The sequence below is a fragment of the Galeopterus variegatus genome, unplaced genomic scaffold (genome assembly GCF_000696425.1).
Source record: "Galeopterus variegatus unplaced genomic scaffold, G_variegatus-3.0.2 Scaffold14878, whole genome shotgun sequence".
NCBI lineage: Eukaryota > Metazoa > Chordata > Mammalia > Dermoptera > Cynocephalidae > Galeopterus > Galeopterus variegatus.
Window position 1 is genome coordinate 8,517 of NW_007740989.1, and position 16,339 is coordinate 24,855.

Below are 16,339 nucleotides of genomic sequence, written 5' to 3' on the forward strand. Positions count from 1 at the left end.
AGGAGGTTCATCTCCTTCCGCACAATTGAACACCAGTTCTTGTCTTAGGAAATAAAGACCATTTTTTCAGGAGTGAGAACTAAAAGGCTAGAATTGAGATGGGTCTCTGTTTCTATTTAGAAATCACGGCAATAAGTGAAACATGTTTTGTCCAGATCTGGAGGGAGTAGCCTTGGGAGGAAAGGGAGGAAATACCTCACGCTGTGGGAGGTGCCTGGTGAGGTGACAGATGAGTATCTCAGTCTGCATATGAAATTGGGGATTGTCAGCAACTACAGCCCCTACATCAGGGCTTGCTGAAATGTCAGGTAAAACCCCAAGGTCCTGCACATTATCCTATACTTCACCCAAGTTCAGCTGAGCCTCCCTTACATTTTAAATGCTTGGACATATAAATTCCTTGGGGGACAGGGACTCTACCATATTCAAGTTAGATTCTCTAGTATCTAGCAATGTGTCTGGCACACAGTCAGCCCTTTATCCGTGTTGAAATAAACTTAAACTTTTAGGTAGGATGTTCTGATCACAATCCATTTGTGATCTTTACATGTTGACCGGTCAACAAGAACTTGATCACACCTGACAAGCTCAGCACTCTGCTGGATCTACAGGGGAGAAAGGAGGAACATAAAGTGACAGCTCGCAGGCCAGGTGGGGAGACATATGCATGTCAGTATTGACCAACATACCATATAATGGTTTAGAAACAGACGTTAAGGAATGTGGACCGGACCAAAACATGGCTAAGCCCACAAGAGACTTCTTGGAGGAAAAGGCACAGCCACTGGTCAGGCATAATTTCGTCTATACTACAAGTTCTTAGGTCAAGACACAATCATGTCCATCTCTTTGTACACTGACAGCAAGGGCCTTTTAATATCAAACAGAAATGACTGACAATAATCGTGACCAAATTTCCCAAACCCACAACCTAACAGGTTCCTGCAGTGCCTCTACGTTTGAGAAGCTCTGTCTGTAAGACACAGTTTGGATAGGATGGTTCCATGCTGTGTGGGAATAACAGGACACATGGAATATTTTAAATTAGAAGATCGTGCCATATCCAGAATTAGTCTAATGCACTATTAATCCTTTGAATCATTAAAAGACTATGCTTTTATGCTAATGCAGATGGAATGGGGGACTGGAGATGAAGCAGATTTAAGAAATCTCAGATTTAAAACCAGACTGGCCTTTTGACCAATAGGCTCAGTTAAGTGCTAACTGCAAAGCTGGACAGGATTCAGCTCAACAGTCCTAAAAAACAAATGGAGCCATTTGGAGTTGGAAAGTGGTATTATAAAGCCTCTGACTGTGGTGTTATAGAGCCATCCACCAGGAAAATATGACAGTTTACATGTTTAAGTAGCCTAACGTACAGTGGGAATATAAACGTCTTGTTCAGGCCCCAATTGCTTCCTAGAATGGGATGCTTTCCATAACAAGGAGCAGAGGAGAAGCCAAACCTTATATTCTGGCAGTCAAGTTTAAGCACATAGAATTCTCAGTCGGTCGGGGCAATGACAGGTGATTCAGGGGAGAAGGCACACCGCACGTTTCCTTGGTCAGGCCAAAGGTCTTCCCCACTTTTCCTCAGAGGCTCTGCCCCTGTGAGTGTCCCACGCTTGGCCAGCTGGGTTTACCCACCTTTCCTTGGGCCACCAGCTCCCTCTGGGCTGCTGAAGCCGATTTGACCAGGGCACTTGTGGCAGCAGCAATGGACTTAGCAGCTTCCAAGATCTGTTCTTCAAAATCCAGGGTCTCATCTGCTTGCTATAATCAAAAGAAAACAGCATCACGTGCAATTCACATCCATGCAGGGCTCTTTCCGCCAAACTACTTACTGCTTGGTCACCTGGCTCTTCATCTGCCTATTGCTTTTTGATGACAAACCACACCCAGGGCAGAAAGGCCTAAGCTGTCAGGACGCCTCTCCATCTGGTGCCCCCCTCCCCCCCTCTAAAAGGTAAAAGCTGTTAGCATTGACATTCCACACAAATGTTAAATCAGGACATTCTAAGACTATTTTTCCAGACCAGAATGTTTAATAGGACATGAATTCACTGTGAATAAAATACACTCCAATGGTTCTAGCAGCATCAATAACCAAAATCAAAATAATCAATAATCAGAGTCAAAACAGTGGGCTGTGGCACACTCTTCCAGAGCTTAAGGCTCACAAATGTGTTGAAAAAAGGAAAGATAGCTCCTAGTTCGGAAAAGTCTTATTTTTCTTGAGTGAAAACAAAAGCAAAATAGCATTTCCATTCTGTGGCTGAGCACAGAAAGTTATACACCAACCACAGATTGCCCAGTGGTGGAAAAGAAACCGAGGGGGAACTTGTTCAGTCACTGGACACCCGAGGCATGGCTCCACCTCGGGAAGAATGACGGACACCACTGTGTAGATGATGGCAGGCCGTTAGGGCTCTGGTCTAAATTTACCAGCACCATGTCCTCTGCTGCCAAAACAGCTTAGGAAGCTAAAGAGAAGCTTTGGGGACATGGGGTAAGTGTAAAGACCATTGTCCCAGGTTGGTTGGAATACAGTATCACAGTCTGGGGTGGTCAGACTAGATGACCTGCAAGCTCCCCTGCATTAACATTCTGACTCCAGGTCAACCTGCTTAAGCTGTCCTTAGGTCACAGAATGCTGAAGATGTGGCTGGTACATTTCAGGCATTAAGAGATGATCATCAGGCATAGGAATACCTTTTTTGTATGTGTGGTAAAATATATGTAACATTAAATTTTCCCTTTTAACCAATTTTAAATGTACAATTCAGTGGCATTAAACATATTCGTAATGTTGTTTAACAGCAATACATTTTTTAAAGTGCCTTCAGCCTTAGGGAGGTGAAGTACTGGGCCCAAGGTCATGTGGCAGTGTGAAGAATCAAACCTAAACCTCTCTGACTCCAAATGATGGCTTTTATGAGCCTAGGCCACCCCTTAGGGCATTAGTGAGGAATGACTTCATTCCAGAGGTTCAAAGTCAGCCTGCTAATAGTCTCACATAAAACATCAGATAGGACGGACACAGTTCTTTTCCAGATCCCTATTCTTAATGTCACATCTTGAACCATGGGAGATGCCAATCTTTTTTTTTTTTTTACAACCCATATTACCAAAATAAAATTTCAATGCACATCTAGTGGATCTGAAGAACAATGGCAGCATTTTAGAAGTTCTAAGACAGAACTTGTATGTTCTTTCTTATTTCTGACAAAGTCCTGCTCTAAGAGTATTCAGGACAGAAACGGCTTCAGTTCCATTGGATTCACTTTGGATTGGTGGAGTATAGAATTTGTTTACTGAAATACAAAAACGACTCATCACAAGAAACTCTGGCATAAAAGGTACTATTATACATAGGTCCAGAATAAATTACATTAGGCTCTGGTATGTACGTACGTGTGTGTGTGTGTGTGTGTGTGTGTGTGTGTGCGTGTGTGTGTATTTAATGACCCTGAGATTAAGAGCTTTTCTGGAAATTCATTCTGCAAAAGAAAGTCAAGCATATAACACATTAAGGTGCTAAAGAAATCACAGAATTTCTGAGTCCAAAGGGAGCCCCTCCTCATTTTTCTCTCCCTCCCAGATGAGAAAATGGCAGCCCCAGTGGCTCCTTGAGTCTCCCAGGCTCTTGTCTCCATGGTGGGTTCCAAGCCCGTTCCCACTTTACAGTGTGGAGGAACCTGTCAGCAGAGTTCTGAAATTTTAAGATTTGCAAAAAATGAAATTTCTTTAAAATTAAGTGCCAAATCTTAGCATGGATAGGTCTGATAAAATCGTCTCATCACAACTGATCTGAAGGGTGTCTCCCACATCTTCTGTGGCTCGGATTTTATTTATTTATTTATTTTTTGTAAAATATGCTTAAAATAGATATTCAATTTGGAAATATTTTTGACACCCACAGATTTTTCTGGCAATGGCAACTATTATAATACTCTCTGATGAATTTTAACTTTTCTTTCCATAACATCTCTATGCTTTAAAACAGACACAGCAGAAAGCCTTATCTTTGGGAGATATTTGCTCCAATTAGATAGTACTAGAGAGTTTCCCAAGAGAGGCTTAATAAAGCAGACTGAGATGGCTACAGGCACGGAGGGTGAACGTTTTAGATGCTGCAGTTTGGGCAGAGCACGACAGACCTGCCTTCTGTCTGCTGGACCCTATCTTTCTGTACTCCACACTTATCATTAAGAAGAAACGCCCACCCCATCTCTCCTGCTGGGAACAGACACCAACACTTAATATTTCTTCATACCACACAACTTCTAGTCTAAGAGAAAACGCATCTCCCTGAGTCAAGGAGACTTGATGAAAACCCTAAGCACCTGGCCGGGGTTCCCTGTTAGCTCCAGCTCCCACCAAAACCAGAATGGAATCTGGGAGAAGGGAAGGAGGACACACGTTTAACCACACTGCAAAAAGAAGAGACATAGAATTGATTTAGTCTTCAAAGGATTTTCCTAAATAAAAGGATCACAATTAAAATGCAGGACTTATTAACAGAACGATCCTCACCGCAGCTGGGAGTCTGGAGGAGGAACCCTGGTGGAGAATGTGGAGCCACTGAGGTCAGGCTCTGCCACGGGGGGGTCACCCTCATCTCCTCATCAGAGAGGTGGGGGTGGGTGGTCTCTTAAAATCCTCTTTAGCTGAGACATTTCACTGACCTGCCCCAGGTCAGTCTGATCTGTCCCTCTGGCTCATGGAAGACTCACTCCTGACCCCAAACAAGTGGATCGTGTAAAGATCCACTAAGATTGACAAAATAATCTTTTAAAGATTATGACTAATCCTATGCATGTGGCTATTTATATTCCTTTATAACTACTGGCCTCAAGCAAAGGCAATGAACTTAAGAAAACACCTTCATTAAACAAGCTGAACAGACAGCCCTGGCTGCAGAATCACCTGTGGATCTGGTTAAAGGCACAGATGCTGATTCACAGTAGGCCTGGGGTGGGGCCCGGGAATCTGTTTCCAAAGGAGGTGGTTTATGGGACTACTCTGTGGGAAATGCTGGCCTAGGCTAAGGATAACAAACAACAGTTAACCGAATCCTACTGGCCTGGGATCTCCTCTGGGGCATGAATTATGTTTTAATCAATTTATGTTTCTCTAGCACAGAATCAGGCAGAAAAGCCCTTGTGATAAATGTTTGCTGAATGAATGTATCCATTCAACGTGAGTCCCAAGTTCCAGAGTTCAGCCAGAGGACAGTGTACATGGTACGAGAAGGAGGAATCCACGGAGTAAGCATCCGTAACATTAACCGTCCACCCTGAGCCACGGGGGATGGTTACACGTCTACAGTGCTGGCTCCCGCCCTACTTAAGGCCATGGGTTTTTAAGTGTACATGCTGCCTGTATCTCTCAAATGGCATCCACAGTTTGTGACATTTAATCATGCACATACAGATGTCAACGCAGCGGGATTTACCCAGAAGTGCTCTTACTTAACAGAGTAGTGCTGGGAAAAGAGCTAACAGATGCACAAAGTAAGAATCTGCTCTGCCTAATGACGGTGTGAGCTGCCACCTCTGAGTGCTGAAGCTGTCTTCGCATCCTTTGCTCAAGTGTTCCTTTCCCCAGTCCCCTCCACCCAGAAAGGCTACTGGCCAGGTCACTGCTCGCTCCTGGCAACTCTGCCTTTCCTGAACTGTCTAGCAGACTCCAGCTGAGGATGGATTTATCCTCACCTGGGCTTTTTCATAGCCTTGAGAAAGGTCAAAGCACCCTTTTGGGGGCCGGCCCGGTGGCGCACTGGATAGTGCGCCGCTTGGGAAGCGCGGCGGTGCTCTCGCCGAGGGTTCGGATCCCACATGCAGACCGGTTCCCGCTCACTGGCTGAGCGAGGCGCGGGAGCAACACCGAGGGTTGTGATCCCGTTGCCGGTCCCTGGTCCGGTACGGGGGCAACACTGAGGGTTCCGATCCGTTGCCAGACACGGAAAAAGACAAAAAAAAAAAAAAAAAGCACCCTTTTGTTGGTACTTTTCCTGCTTGCTGATCTTCTCCCCTTTTAGAAGGTTAGAGGCCTGGTGAGATCCTTCCTGGGAGAGGCTACACTTTGGGCTGGCTCCCTTCCTGCCTGCTTCCCACACTCGGGTGAGACCCCCTATTTTTACTCTGATAGGTCTAAACTTTCGGGAGCTAGAGGTCCCACTGGAATAGGAAAGGTGAGAGGAAAAACGGAAGGCCTTTCCTCATTTTTATTTTGGTTTTTGGCCTTTTAGGGACTCTGAGAACACAATCTTCGCAGCCATCCATTCATCTTCTAAACCTACTTTCCCTCCTACCTATCTTATGGGGTCGTGACAGTAAACAGTTATGTAAAGCACGACTGACTCACGGTAGATGCTCAGGAACTACTGGCAACTAGTTTCATTATTATTCCTACTACTACATATTTTTTTGTGTGGTTTTAAAAATTGTTTTTCAGGCTTTGAGCTAAACTAGTCTGTTTCTCTCTAAACCTGTTTCACACTCATAATTACAATAAAGATTCTACATAACATTTTGGGTTACAACCTAAAATAATAATAAATAAACCACCCAAATCAAAGATAAACGAAGTAATGCATGGTATGGATGGGCACTGCTTCCAGATTCTTCCTCAGCACCCGGGCAGGAACTGGACAATCTGGGATTCAGTCATTTGCTGTCTTTCGACCATGTGACTTCAGTGTCTTTGCCGCCCTTCTCCAGCAATTGGTGTATCAGTTTTCTGTTTATAATGTGAGGAGCAACTAAACCCTCCTGGTCCTTTAGCTTAGACACACAACTGCAAATTAAACTTTTCTTAGAAGGTGTTGATAAAATAAGTAAGAACTACTTTTTCTCTTCCATCTTCTTTCTTGGCCTCCTCTTCAGAGCGGCCTGCGTCTGTCCTGCAGTGTCTTTACTGACCTCCCTGACAGTTCTCGGCAAGTATGGGGCAGGGGAAGAGCATTTCCTTCCATGGTCCTTTTCCTTACGCGTTTCTGTGTGCATCACGTCCCTGCGACCCTTTCCCCCAATCATCCTGAAGGTGAAGGAGTTGTAGGCAAAAAGGTGGCCGAAGGGTCACTGCCCTGACTTTTACCACCCTCCCTGAAAACCTCCTTTGAGGGACTGCCTTGTTGGGAGATAAACCCCAAGGGTAGCTTTTATCTCACAACTGGCTCCATAAACCAAAGAACAACTCACAGTATCATCTCTCCATTTAGGGATCGTGCTGTCCTGTGTGTTACTGAAAGCCTTGTTATTAGATGCTTGCTATTAGAAACAAGGTCATAGCGCATTGTAAACTTATAACAAAAATTTTGGCTATAATTTATTCTTTGGCAAGTGTGAACATTTTGCATATAATTTAAATGTCCTGAGGGAAAAAAGAAGGCCAATACTTAGAATTCCTGCCACATAAGCGAGCATCTTCCTGCCAGTTGGACGCCTGATGGGAACAGGCAGCCATGTTTTCCTTTTTGGTAGCGGGTCTGGCTGCTTCCAGCTTGCTTCTGGTATTGAACTGAGAGGTGCCTAGGGGGAGGCCTGAGCCTCTGTCCAAAGACCCAAACTATGCAAGAGATAGATCAGCTTCACTTCTGGAGGGCCCATGGGTGGGTTGGCCTTAGGATCACCACCTTAACTAGTTCTAACAAAAGGTAAATTTCCAGAACAACTGGAAGTGCCAACGGCCCAGATCTGGACATCTGGCCTGGTCTCAGGGAAAGTCCCAGGGGGATTGTAAACAGATAAAGTAGGTGACAGAGAAAGCACTGCCAAGTGGTTATGGCTGTGACTGGGGAGGGACCACCCTTAGCATCCAGATGTGGAGTAAATGCAAGTTCATGCAGCAGCCACTAGAAAAGATTGAAATTTGCATGAATAGTATCTTGGGAGTGGTTTTCTCATTGTATCCATTGCTTTATTATTTCATTTTTGTTTTCAAAATGTAAAATAATACTACTGAAAAGATCTTTTAATCACTATTTCTGTTGGATGGAAAAATTCCTAAAGATTTTGTCATGGTCTCAAAAGAAAAAAGGTGGGGGACACTTAGATATCTATATAGGAAGCACGGACAAAGAAAATATAACAGAATTCTTTAAAAGATTTAATCAGATACATTAGCTACATCTTAAGCCCCTTTGATATAAATACTGTGTGTCTGAGGAGAATTTGACAAGAACATACTGGTCTACACTGGCGAGGAGTCCCCTGGGAACGTGTGCTGTGTTCCGCACACAGTTTTACTTTTTACACCCTACATGTCTCCTGGTCTGGAACCAATTGGTGTCGTGTGAGCTCAAAGCCCACAATTTAGCCACACAGAAAATGCTATATTTTCTCCTTCTCCCTGAACATCTGGTTGTCTTTTCCCATTTGCCATATTAATTAGTGCAGAGGGCACGCTGGTCAACAACAAGATTACCAAAAGAAACAAGGAAATCACATCAATTTAAACAAAAGGGATTCATCTGAAGGTCCTCCCAGACCATGCCTGCCTTTACTCATGATAACTTGCTGTCTCTTTTCCACGGCCATTTGTCAGGTCACACAACTTTAATTGGACTCAAAACCAAAACTGAGGTTCTCTGCCTGTGTAAAGGTGGGGTTGATTGTGGCAGCATCTCTACACCTGCCTGACAATGCCTGCTGTCACACACAGACCACTCCTCAATGGAAAAGGACTCTGGGGACTCATTCTACTTGGTACCTCCACAAGTCAAGACTCCAACGCTACATGTCTTGTCCTCTGTCACCACCTCTCTGCTGCTGTGATGTCACTGGGCATTCACCTGTAAGCAACTTGACAATGACTTCTAGACACTGCCAGGGGAGGCTTTCACGCTCCCCACCTGTGTTGGGGTGTTGCTTACATATGTATACTCAGGAGCGCTCGTCTGAAGAGCACCACTTCTCTCCTCCAAAACACTGAGCTATGGAACACAATAGTTCTCTTTCCAGAAAGCAATGTTCACAGTCTTTTGTTGGGAGAACTTACAATGAATGCACATATATCTCACAGGCTTTTCTATGAGGAAAAGGTCAAAACCAAGAAAAGAAGGTTGTTATGTACCAGAAGAAATGTTTTCTATATCATAATCCCAAACTTCCTGCTGCAGCCAATTAGGCTATGGAATTAACTTTCTGATTGTTGGCTTATTCTAAATATTATCAACCTCTGCTGACAAGTTAACCTATAACAGGAAATCCAACAGACAGAGTATAGTCTACATTACATTATCTTTATTACATATATTTAGTCCTAACAAAGGTTTGTACAAAGCCTAGTGACTCACCGTCCATATGGCTGGTATGTCCAATTTGATTTATATATTTTGCTACAGTGGAAAGGAAAGTTACAGATAATTGATTTGTGCTCCTTGAATTTTCACTGAAAACTTGATCATGAAATTTAGTAACTTTTAAATTGAAGATCAGGATAAAAATGAAGGAAAATGAAATATAAATCTAGATGTGTTTGGAGGTTGTAATCCTGACCTTTATCCCATGTCACAGACATGATCCCATGTCACAGACATGGGATGGAATCTTCTATTTTTTTCCACCAAGCACATTCCTTAATGATTCATCACTACACAAAACTAAGCTACACAAAATATCTCAAGCTCTTATGAAACATTGATAATTATGATTTGTTTCTATAATAAACAAGTAATGTAGTAATACTGATACATGTCTCGAAAACTATAAGAAGAAATAGAATATAACATAATGAGATATAATGGGTGCTCCGTCTTCTAAATCTACTTGTGATTTTAACATATTCCTGTTGCCTTATAAACTTTATTAGGACCCCCGGAGACAGGGCAAGACACTGTAGGAATATGTTTGATATATAGTTGGATTAAATAACAACCTAATATATCAAACATATCACACAGAGGCCTGCAGAAAAGGCATCCAGGTTTGACTGAGCTCGAGAATAGGCACAGAACTGAAGGTTACAGCTGCAGGGGGTGGTCGCCACTGCAGCATCTCCGATACCTGTCTCTGGAGCACGGGTGTGTCTGTATGGGTGGAAACGGCGTCATTAGCAATACTGTCAGCACAGGCACCAGGGCACTGACATTCTTGTTTGGCCATTATACCATTTTCCCAAGCAAAAGGTGGATTCAACAGTGCAAGTTTGTTCATCATTTATGTCTGGGAGATTCCAGGCAAAAGGAGTTGTTTAAATTTTAAGGGCCTGAGGTGGGAATATAGCAGACTCATCTTCATGAACCACGGACCATTCCCCTTTTAAAACAGGCAACCTGAGAATGCGGTGAGTCGAGCAATTTAAACAAAATCATTGCCCCTTCCCACAACTATTCCTCAAAGCAGTGCAAATGTTCCCCAGTTCCAGTGGGAAGGCATATTCATTTTATACTGAGGATGTGTATATGGGCGTGTGTATGTGTGTGCAGGTATGTGTAAGGGCGAGTAGAGTTATAGGGACAGGAATGTAATAACAATTATTTATTTACAGTATCCCGGGGATTTTTTTTTTTTTAAGGTATTAGAAGAGGATGGAGAGAAGCAATTAACCTCAAAAGAATGGTTGGTTTTGGTATCAGATTTTTTTTTTTTTTAACTAGGGAAATAAATTCCTTCATAAAGGCAAGGATTTTATTTCATGCAGAAGTTATCACAAAGTGGACTGTCCTTCTAGACAGGCACAAAAACTACGGTTTGAGTTCATGGTTTCTTCAAAACAGTCTTACAGATCACATCCATGTGGAGGGAGCCCCTGGTCATCAGGCAGAGAAAGACTTCAGACCATTCTAGAAGTACTACGTACCTTTCCTAATATGATGGGAACAACCTGAGGTAGGCATCCTCAAGGTGGGGCTCAAATCAGTCATGTTAAGGATTTCTCAGCATTCAATAAAAACCCTCACTACGAGTATAAATACAAATGCTAGATGATCCGAGCAAGAATACTGTGGGGGGTCCTTACCAGACATATCAGTAATGATCACTATTTTTTAAAGTGCTGTTATTTTAAAAACACTGTTCTATAAAATTTTAAAACACAGACCCTTCCATCATCCCAATTCCAACATCATTCTTGTACATCCCCTACTTATCTCCTTCATAGGCAAGTTTTTTTTTTTTTTAAGAATTGCAATAATAATGAGCACATAATTCTGCATCCTGTTTTTTCCCCCTTCAAGTCATATATCATGAGCATCTTCTTTTTTTTTTTTTCCTTTTTGTCTTTTTTCGTGTCCGGCAACGGATCGCAACCCTCAGTGTCGCGCCCGTACCGGACCGGGACCGGCAACGGGATCGCAACCCTCAGTGCTGCGCCCGCACCTCGCTCAGCCAGTGAGCGGGAACCGGTCTGTATGTGGGATCCGAACCCTCGGCGGGAGCGCCACCGCGCTCCCAAGCGGCGCACTGTAGCAGTGCACCACCGGGCCGGCCCATGAGCATCTTCTTGATGCTACACAGTTCTAGAAACCATTACTTTAGTAGCTGCACAATATTCCTTCAAGGAGACACATGGGTCACATCCAATTTCTCATTAATACAAACAAAGCTGCAAGGAACAACCTTCTGACACGCACACAAGTTTCTTCCCTTCTTGGATTTCCTCATCAGGACAGATTCCCAGAGGTGGGATTAATGGCGAACCACAAACAGCCCCTGTGGAACGAGACCAGCCTCCTTTGACAATGGAGAGAGCAAAGGGGAACTGGTATGAACTGAAACTGCCACCAGAGTCCACATGCACCACCCTCCCCCCCCTCAGGCGTGGTGGTCAGATCCTGCCAAGGTTAATTCACCTCTTGGCTCCTCTGATTCCTCATGGACTTGCTGCAAGGATCAGATGAGTTAATTCATGTAAAGTACTTAGAAGACTGGCTGGCACATTGCTTGGCACTCAATTAATGCAAGCTTTTTGTTTTTCCTTTCTCAGAGGCCTACAGAATAATTTTATTTTAGAATTACTGGGTGTACTTCTGAGGTTCATGTTTCCTTTTTGAAGGAGAGACCTAGCATTGCTATTTCTCCATGGAAAGCATAATAGAAAGCAGAAAATTGGAGGCTGACAATCTCATATCCAGTAACAGGAAGTTTTGACAGGAGATATCCAACACCTGATTTATAAAATGGAACTGAATCAAGACAAAAGATAAAAATCCCAGAAGCATGTTTTTGGTGATAATGATGACAACATGGTGACAGAATTACCATTTTTACTGAGTCTTATTGTATGTCAGGTGCTGTGCTCTTGTTCTTACATTATCTCATTTAATTGGTTTAACAACAATCCTAATCAAGAATCATGAAGTAAATGATTCAACTGTGGGAAATCAGGATTCAAAGACAGACAAGAGCTCAGAAGGACCCCACAGAAGAACAGAAGGGCAGCCATGGGAATGGGAGCTCTTAGAATATGGTGAAGCGTTAATATTAAATCAGCACCAGGCTAATTCTCCAGGAGTGACTCCAAAAGTGTCAACTGACAGGGCTTCAGCATTAGCAGACAGGACCTTTCGCAAGAGAGGCCATTTGGAATAATCAGATAAGGAAAACGAAAAACAAATTAAGCACCAAATCTCTAAGTCTTACTCAATGTTTGATTCTTAAGTTTAAAGTACATTTTTCATCGATGATTAACTTGATTTACAAAGCAGAAACAAAGCCACAACCAGAGAATGGAGTTGTCCTTACACCCACATATAGCTCTTAAGTTCAGAAGAAAAAGACTGACAATACCAGACAACCTAAGACCTTCATGTTAGGAGCTGGCAGAGAGAACCCTGTAAACCCAACTATCAGAAGCCCAAACTCTTAAATTCCATCTCGATGAGAAAATTTTAAATGCCTTTACCAAACCTAGAGTGATTATTTGGAGACAGGTTCTAAGGACTCAAAGGTTTTAAGAATATTCCCAAGCTTAATGGACTCAGTACATGCTCAAGTCTATTTTACCTACAACATTGGCCCAGGCACTGCTTTTGAGCAGTTGGTATATTTCAGAGCTCAAACTCCATCCTTTGGTCTTAAAAAATAAGGTAGAATTTTAGGCATAAAACTCCCCAAACTGGGGGATCCAACTTTTTTCTTTTTTTTAGGGAAAGAGCCAGATTTTATTTCCTAATATATTTGGGTATCAGAGGGATATGCTCGAATAGGAAAAAACAGAGGCCTTCCCTGGTTCCACCGTCTTCCTGCCGAAGACAGCCACTGGGGGTGAGGTGGGAGGTTACAGCTTCTTAACAGGGGTGGGTTTTGCCCCTGGAGACAGCACTAGCTCACGGCCACTTTATTTAGAAAGTGTCCTATCTACTCCCCATCTAAAAGTATCTCTTTCTTTTAAGTAACTATTTCTCTTAACACCTACGCATGATCTTAGGTCTTAAACACTTATCTAGATGACAAACATAGATGGGAAAAACACACCAGCCAACCCGTCTCTAACATGCACTGAAAAAGTCTATTAATGGGTGCACTTCTGAGGTTCATGTTGCCTTCTGTTGATTCTACAAAAAGGAGAGACCTAGCATTACTATTTCTCCATAGAAAGCATAATAGAAACCAGAAAATTGAAGGCTGACAATCTCATATGCAGTAACAGGAAGTTCTGACAGGAGATATCCAACACCTGATTTATAAAATGGAACTACATCAAGATTATCAATGCCCTGATTCTTCCTCTTGATACTCAGAGGTATTTTTCTGGGTGGTTAACTTGAAAGACCCACTGTTTTTTTCCCCCATACTCTGTGCAAAGGTGCTGGGCAGGTAGAGCAGGTTGCTGCTTGCTAGTCTAACCATGGGGAAGGAGACAAGCTCCCTGCAGCACACCTAAGCTCCATTTCCCAGCCACCCACGGGAAGACCTAGTGACATCAGACAAGCAACCATAAATGAACACTCACTTTTGGTTTTGCTCTTGGCTTCAGCTGCTCTAACTTCTTAGCAGCAGCCTCAATGGATGCTGCAGCCCCCAGTAATTCTGTTTCTGCAATGACGGTTGGGTCTTCTGGATCCACCCACTCTGTTCCTAAAATCAGTCCAAAAGAAGTCATTCTTGGTAGCTGCAGACCTCAGGACAATCATTTATTTCAAATAATATACAGATTTACAAGCAGAGAGGCCCCATGAGCCTGCATTGTCCTAAGGGACCTTTTCTCTAGTGCTCATAAAAGCCATCTAGACGTGTGGGTGGGGGTGCTAGGGGAGAGCTAGTCCTGGTTTTCTAAGTCAGTTGTGTGTATAGCCCTGCCACAGAAGCAGTCATCAACAGCAGCTTCAAAAACGAAGATCTCACGGCCCAACGCTTCAGCCTTACTCTGACTTCTAATTTCAAGCTCATGAATTGAAGCAAGCATTCTCAGGAGACTCCAGGCCACATAGAGATTTGCCATTCCCTTCTCCTGGGAACACATGAGGAACAGCCACTCATCTCAATTCAAAGGAAGGGAAATTGGTAAGAAAACCTTTCGCTGGTGAGTTGATGGCTTCTATATAAGCACGAAGGAATGTGCAAACAAAGTATTCAGATAGCGCTGCTCTCTAAACATAAAGGTATTCTTTGAATGAGAATAAATATCCTGGTGAATGAAAGTGCAGATAAAAATAAATGGCAGGACTCCTAAGAGAAGTGAGCAGTTCTGGATGGATTATACCATTTAAGTTGAAGTAGCTATTACAAAGACCGGAGAAAAGACTTGCTTCAAGGAGGATGTTACTTTTAAAATCTAACTCTAGGGCCGGCCCCGTGGCTCACTCGGGAGAGTGCGGCGCTGGGAGCACAGAGGCCGTGGGTTCGGATCCTATATAGGGATGACCGGTGCGCTCACAGTGCTCACTGGCTGAGCGCGGTGCGGACGGTCTCAAAAAGGACAAAAAAAAAAAAAAAATCTAACTCTATACCCATTTACTTTAAGAAAGTACCTCACCTTTAAGAAAGGACTCCCTCTGACTGCATTTGCCAACAAAGGGCCGGCACTGGCTGTGCCTCTCCTCTGCTCAGCTGGCTGTATTAGCACTGCCTTCAAGCGGTGCCCTACAAGAGGAGATGAGAGAATCCCACCTACCTTTCATGGCTTCCGCTGCCTGGATGAGCTCAGTCACAGCGCCGGCAACTCGCTTGGAGAAAGCAGCCAGTTGATGCTTGAGTTCTGGGGTGGGTTTCTGCAGAATCTACAGGTGAAGAACAGGTCAAATGTAAGGAGGATGCTAACCAATGTGGCAGTTACTAGGGGGCAGGAGGCCGAAGTCCTGGTTTTAAGCTGCATCTCTGTCCCAAAGTGACATCGCAATCTCAGGGAGAAACACTCAAGACACACTGGGCTTCAGTTTCCTCATGTGAGAAATGAAAAGTTAGGAACCAGGGATGCCTCTAATGTCCCTTCTGACATAGTTCTCAAAGATCATAAAAGAGACAAAGTCCTTATTTGTCCTTTATTTGTACACAAAACAAATACATGTGCATGAAAATTCCCCAAAGTGTAAGAAAGTTATGAGTGAACACAAAAGCCCCAAGTCATGGGCCAGCCAGTGCTTGTGATAAAACAAATGTGGGATCAGAGGAGATGTGTGACTCAGATGGGGTTGTGGAGACAAAATCTAAGTGAGTAACAACTGATTGGGAAGGTTGCCCCTGAAAAAAACAATCCACTTCCAGGATTTTGACTGCAAGCTCTCCTGTGAAAGTTTGGACTTGCCCTCTTTTGAACTAGTTCAAATGTTTTTTAAATTGTTTTTTAGCTTTTTAAGGATTAAAAAAAGTAGTGGAAATCCCAAACACCAATCCAATTTAAAGAACATCCCCAGATGATTTCCTTTAAAATTCATCCAAGAATGGAACTAAGAAATGGGATGCAAACCCCTCACCATCTTTATCATGGATTTGAATTTTGATATACGCCATCCTGTTCCTTCCTCATTTTGAAATTCCTCTTTCAACACTTTTCTGCATCTCTTCCTCACGTTTCACAATGGTAATCTTCAGATTTAGAAATGTGAACATAGTCAGGAGAAAAGTGCAACTATTGTCTGTCTCTGGACAACTGTGGAGCCTCTGGGTAGGGGCTTTAGAATCGGACAAACCTGAGTTCAAACCTGGCTTTGTGTGTTGTTGGGCTGTGATCACTGACCCCCTCAGAAGCTGTTTTCTCATCTGTAAAACTGGGATAACGCCTATCCCTCAGGGCTGGCGTAAAGGTCGAGTAGAATAACACGTGGGAAATATCTCACACAATGTCAGGAACACAGCAGACATTCAGTAAATGGTAGTTCCCTTCTTGGTGACCCACACCCTTTTATACCTGGCCAGGTAGCAAAGTCTTTCTCAGGAGTCTGGAAGAAATGGCT

General features: G+C 43.3%; 1 protein-coding gene across 1 annotated transcript in view; it reads right to left on the reverse strand.

The window, feature by feature from the left end:
• Positions 1-15,166, reverse strand: part of LOC103582093 (talin-2-like) — a gene marked incomplete at both ends in the record, with an annotated part of 18,781 nt that extends 3,615 nt beyond the window's left edge. The window contains 3 exons of the mRNA XM_008563778.1: positions 1,648-1,773; positions 13,900-14,024; positions 15,061-15,166. Of these exons, the coding sequence (XP_008562000.1) occupies positions 1,648-1,773; positions 13,900-14,024; positions 15,061-15,166 (357 nt within the window). The remainder of the gene's footprint in view (positions 1-1,647; positions 1,774-13,899; positions 14,025-15,060) is intronic.
• Between the last annotated feature and the right edge of the window lie 1,173 nt (positions 15,167-16,339).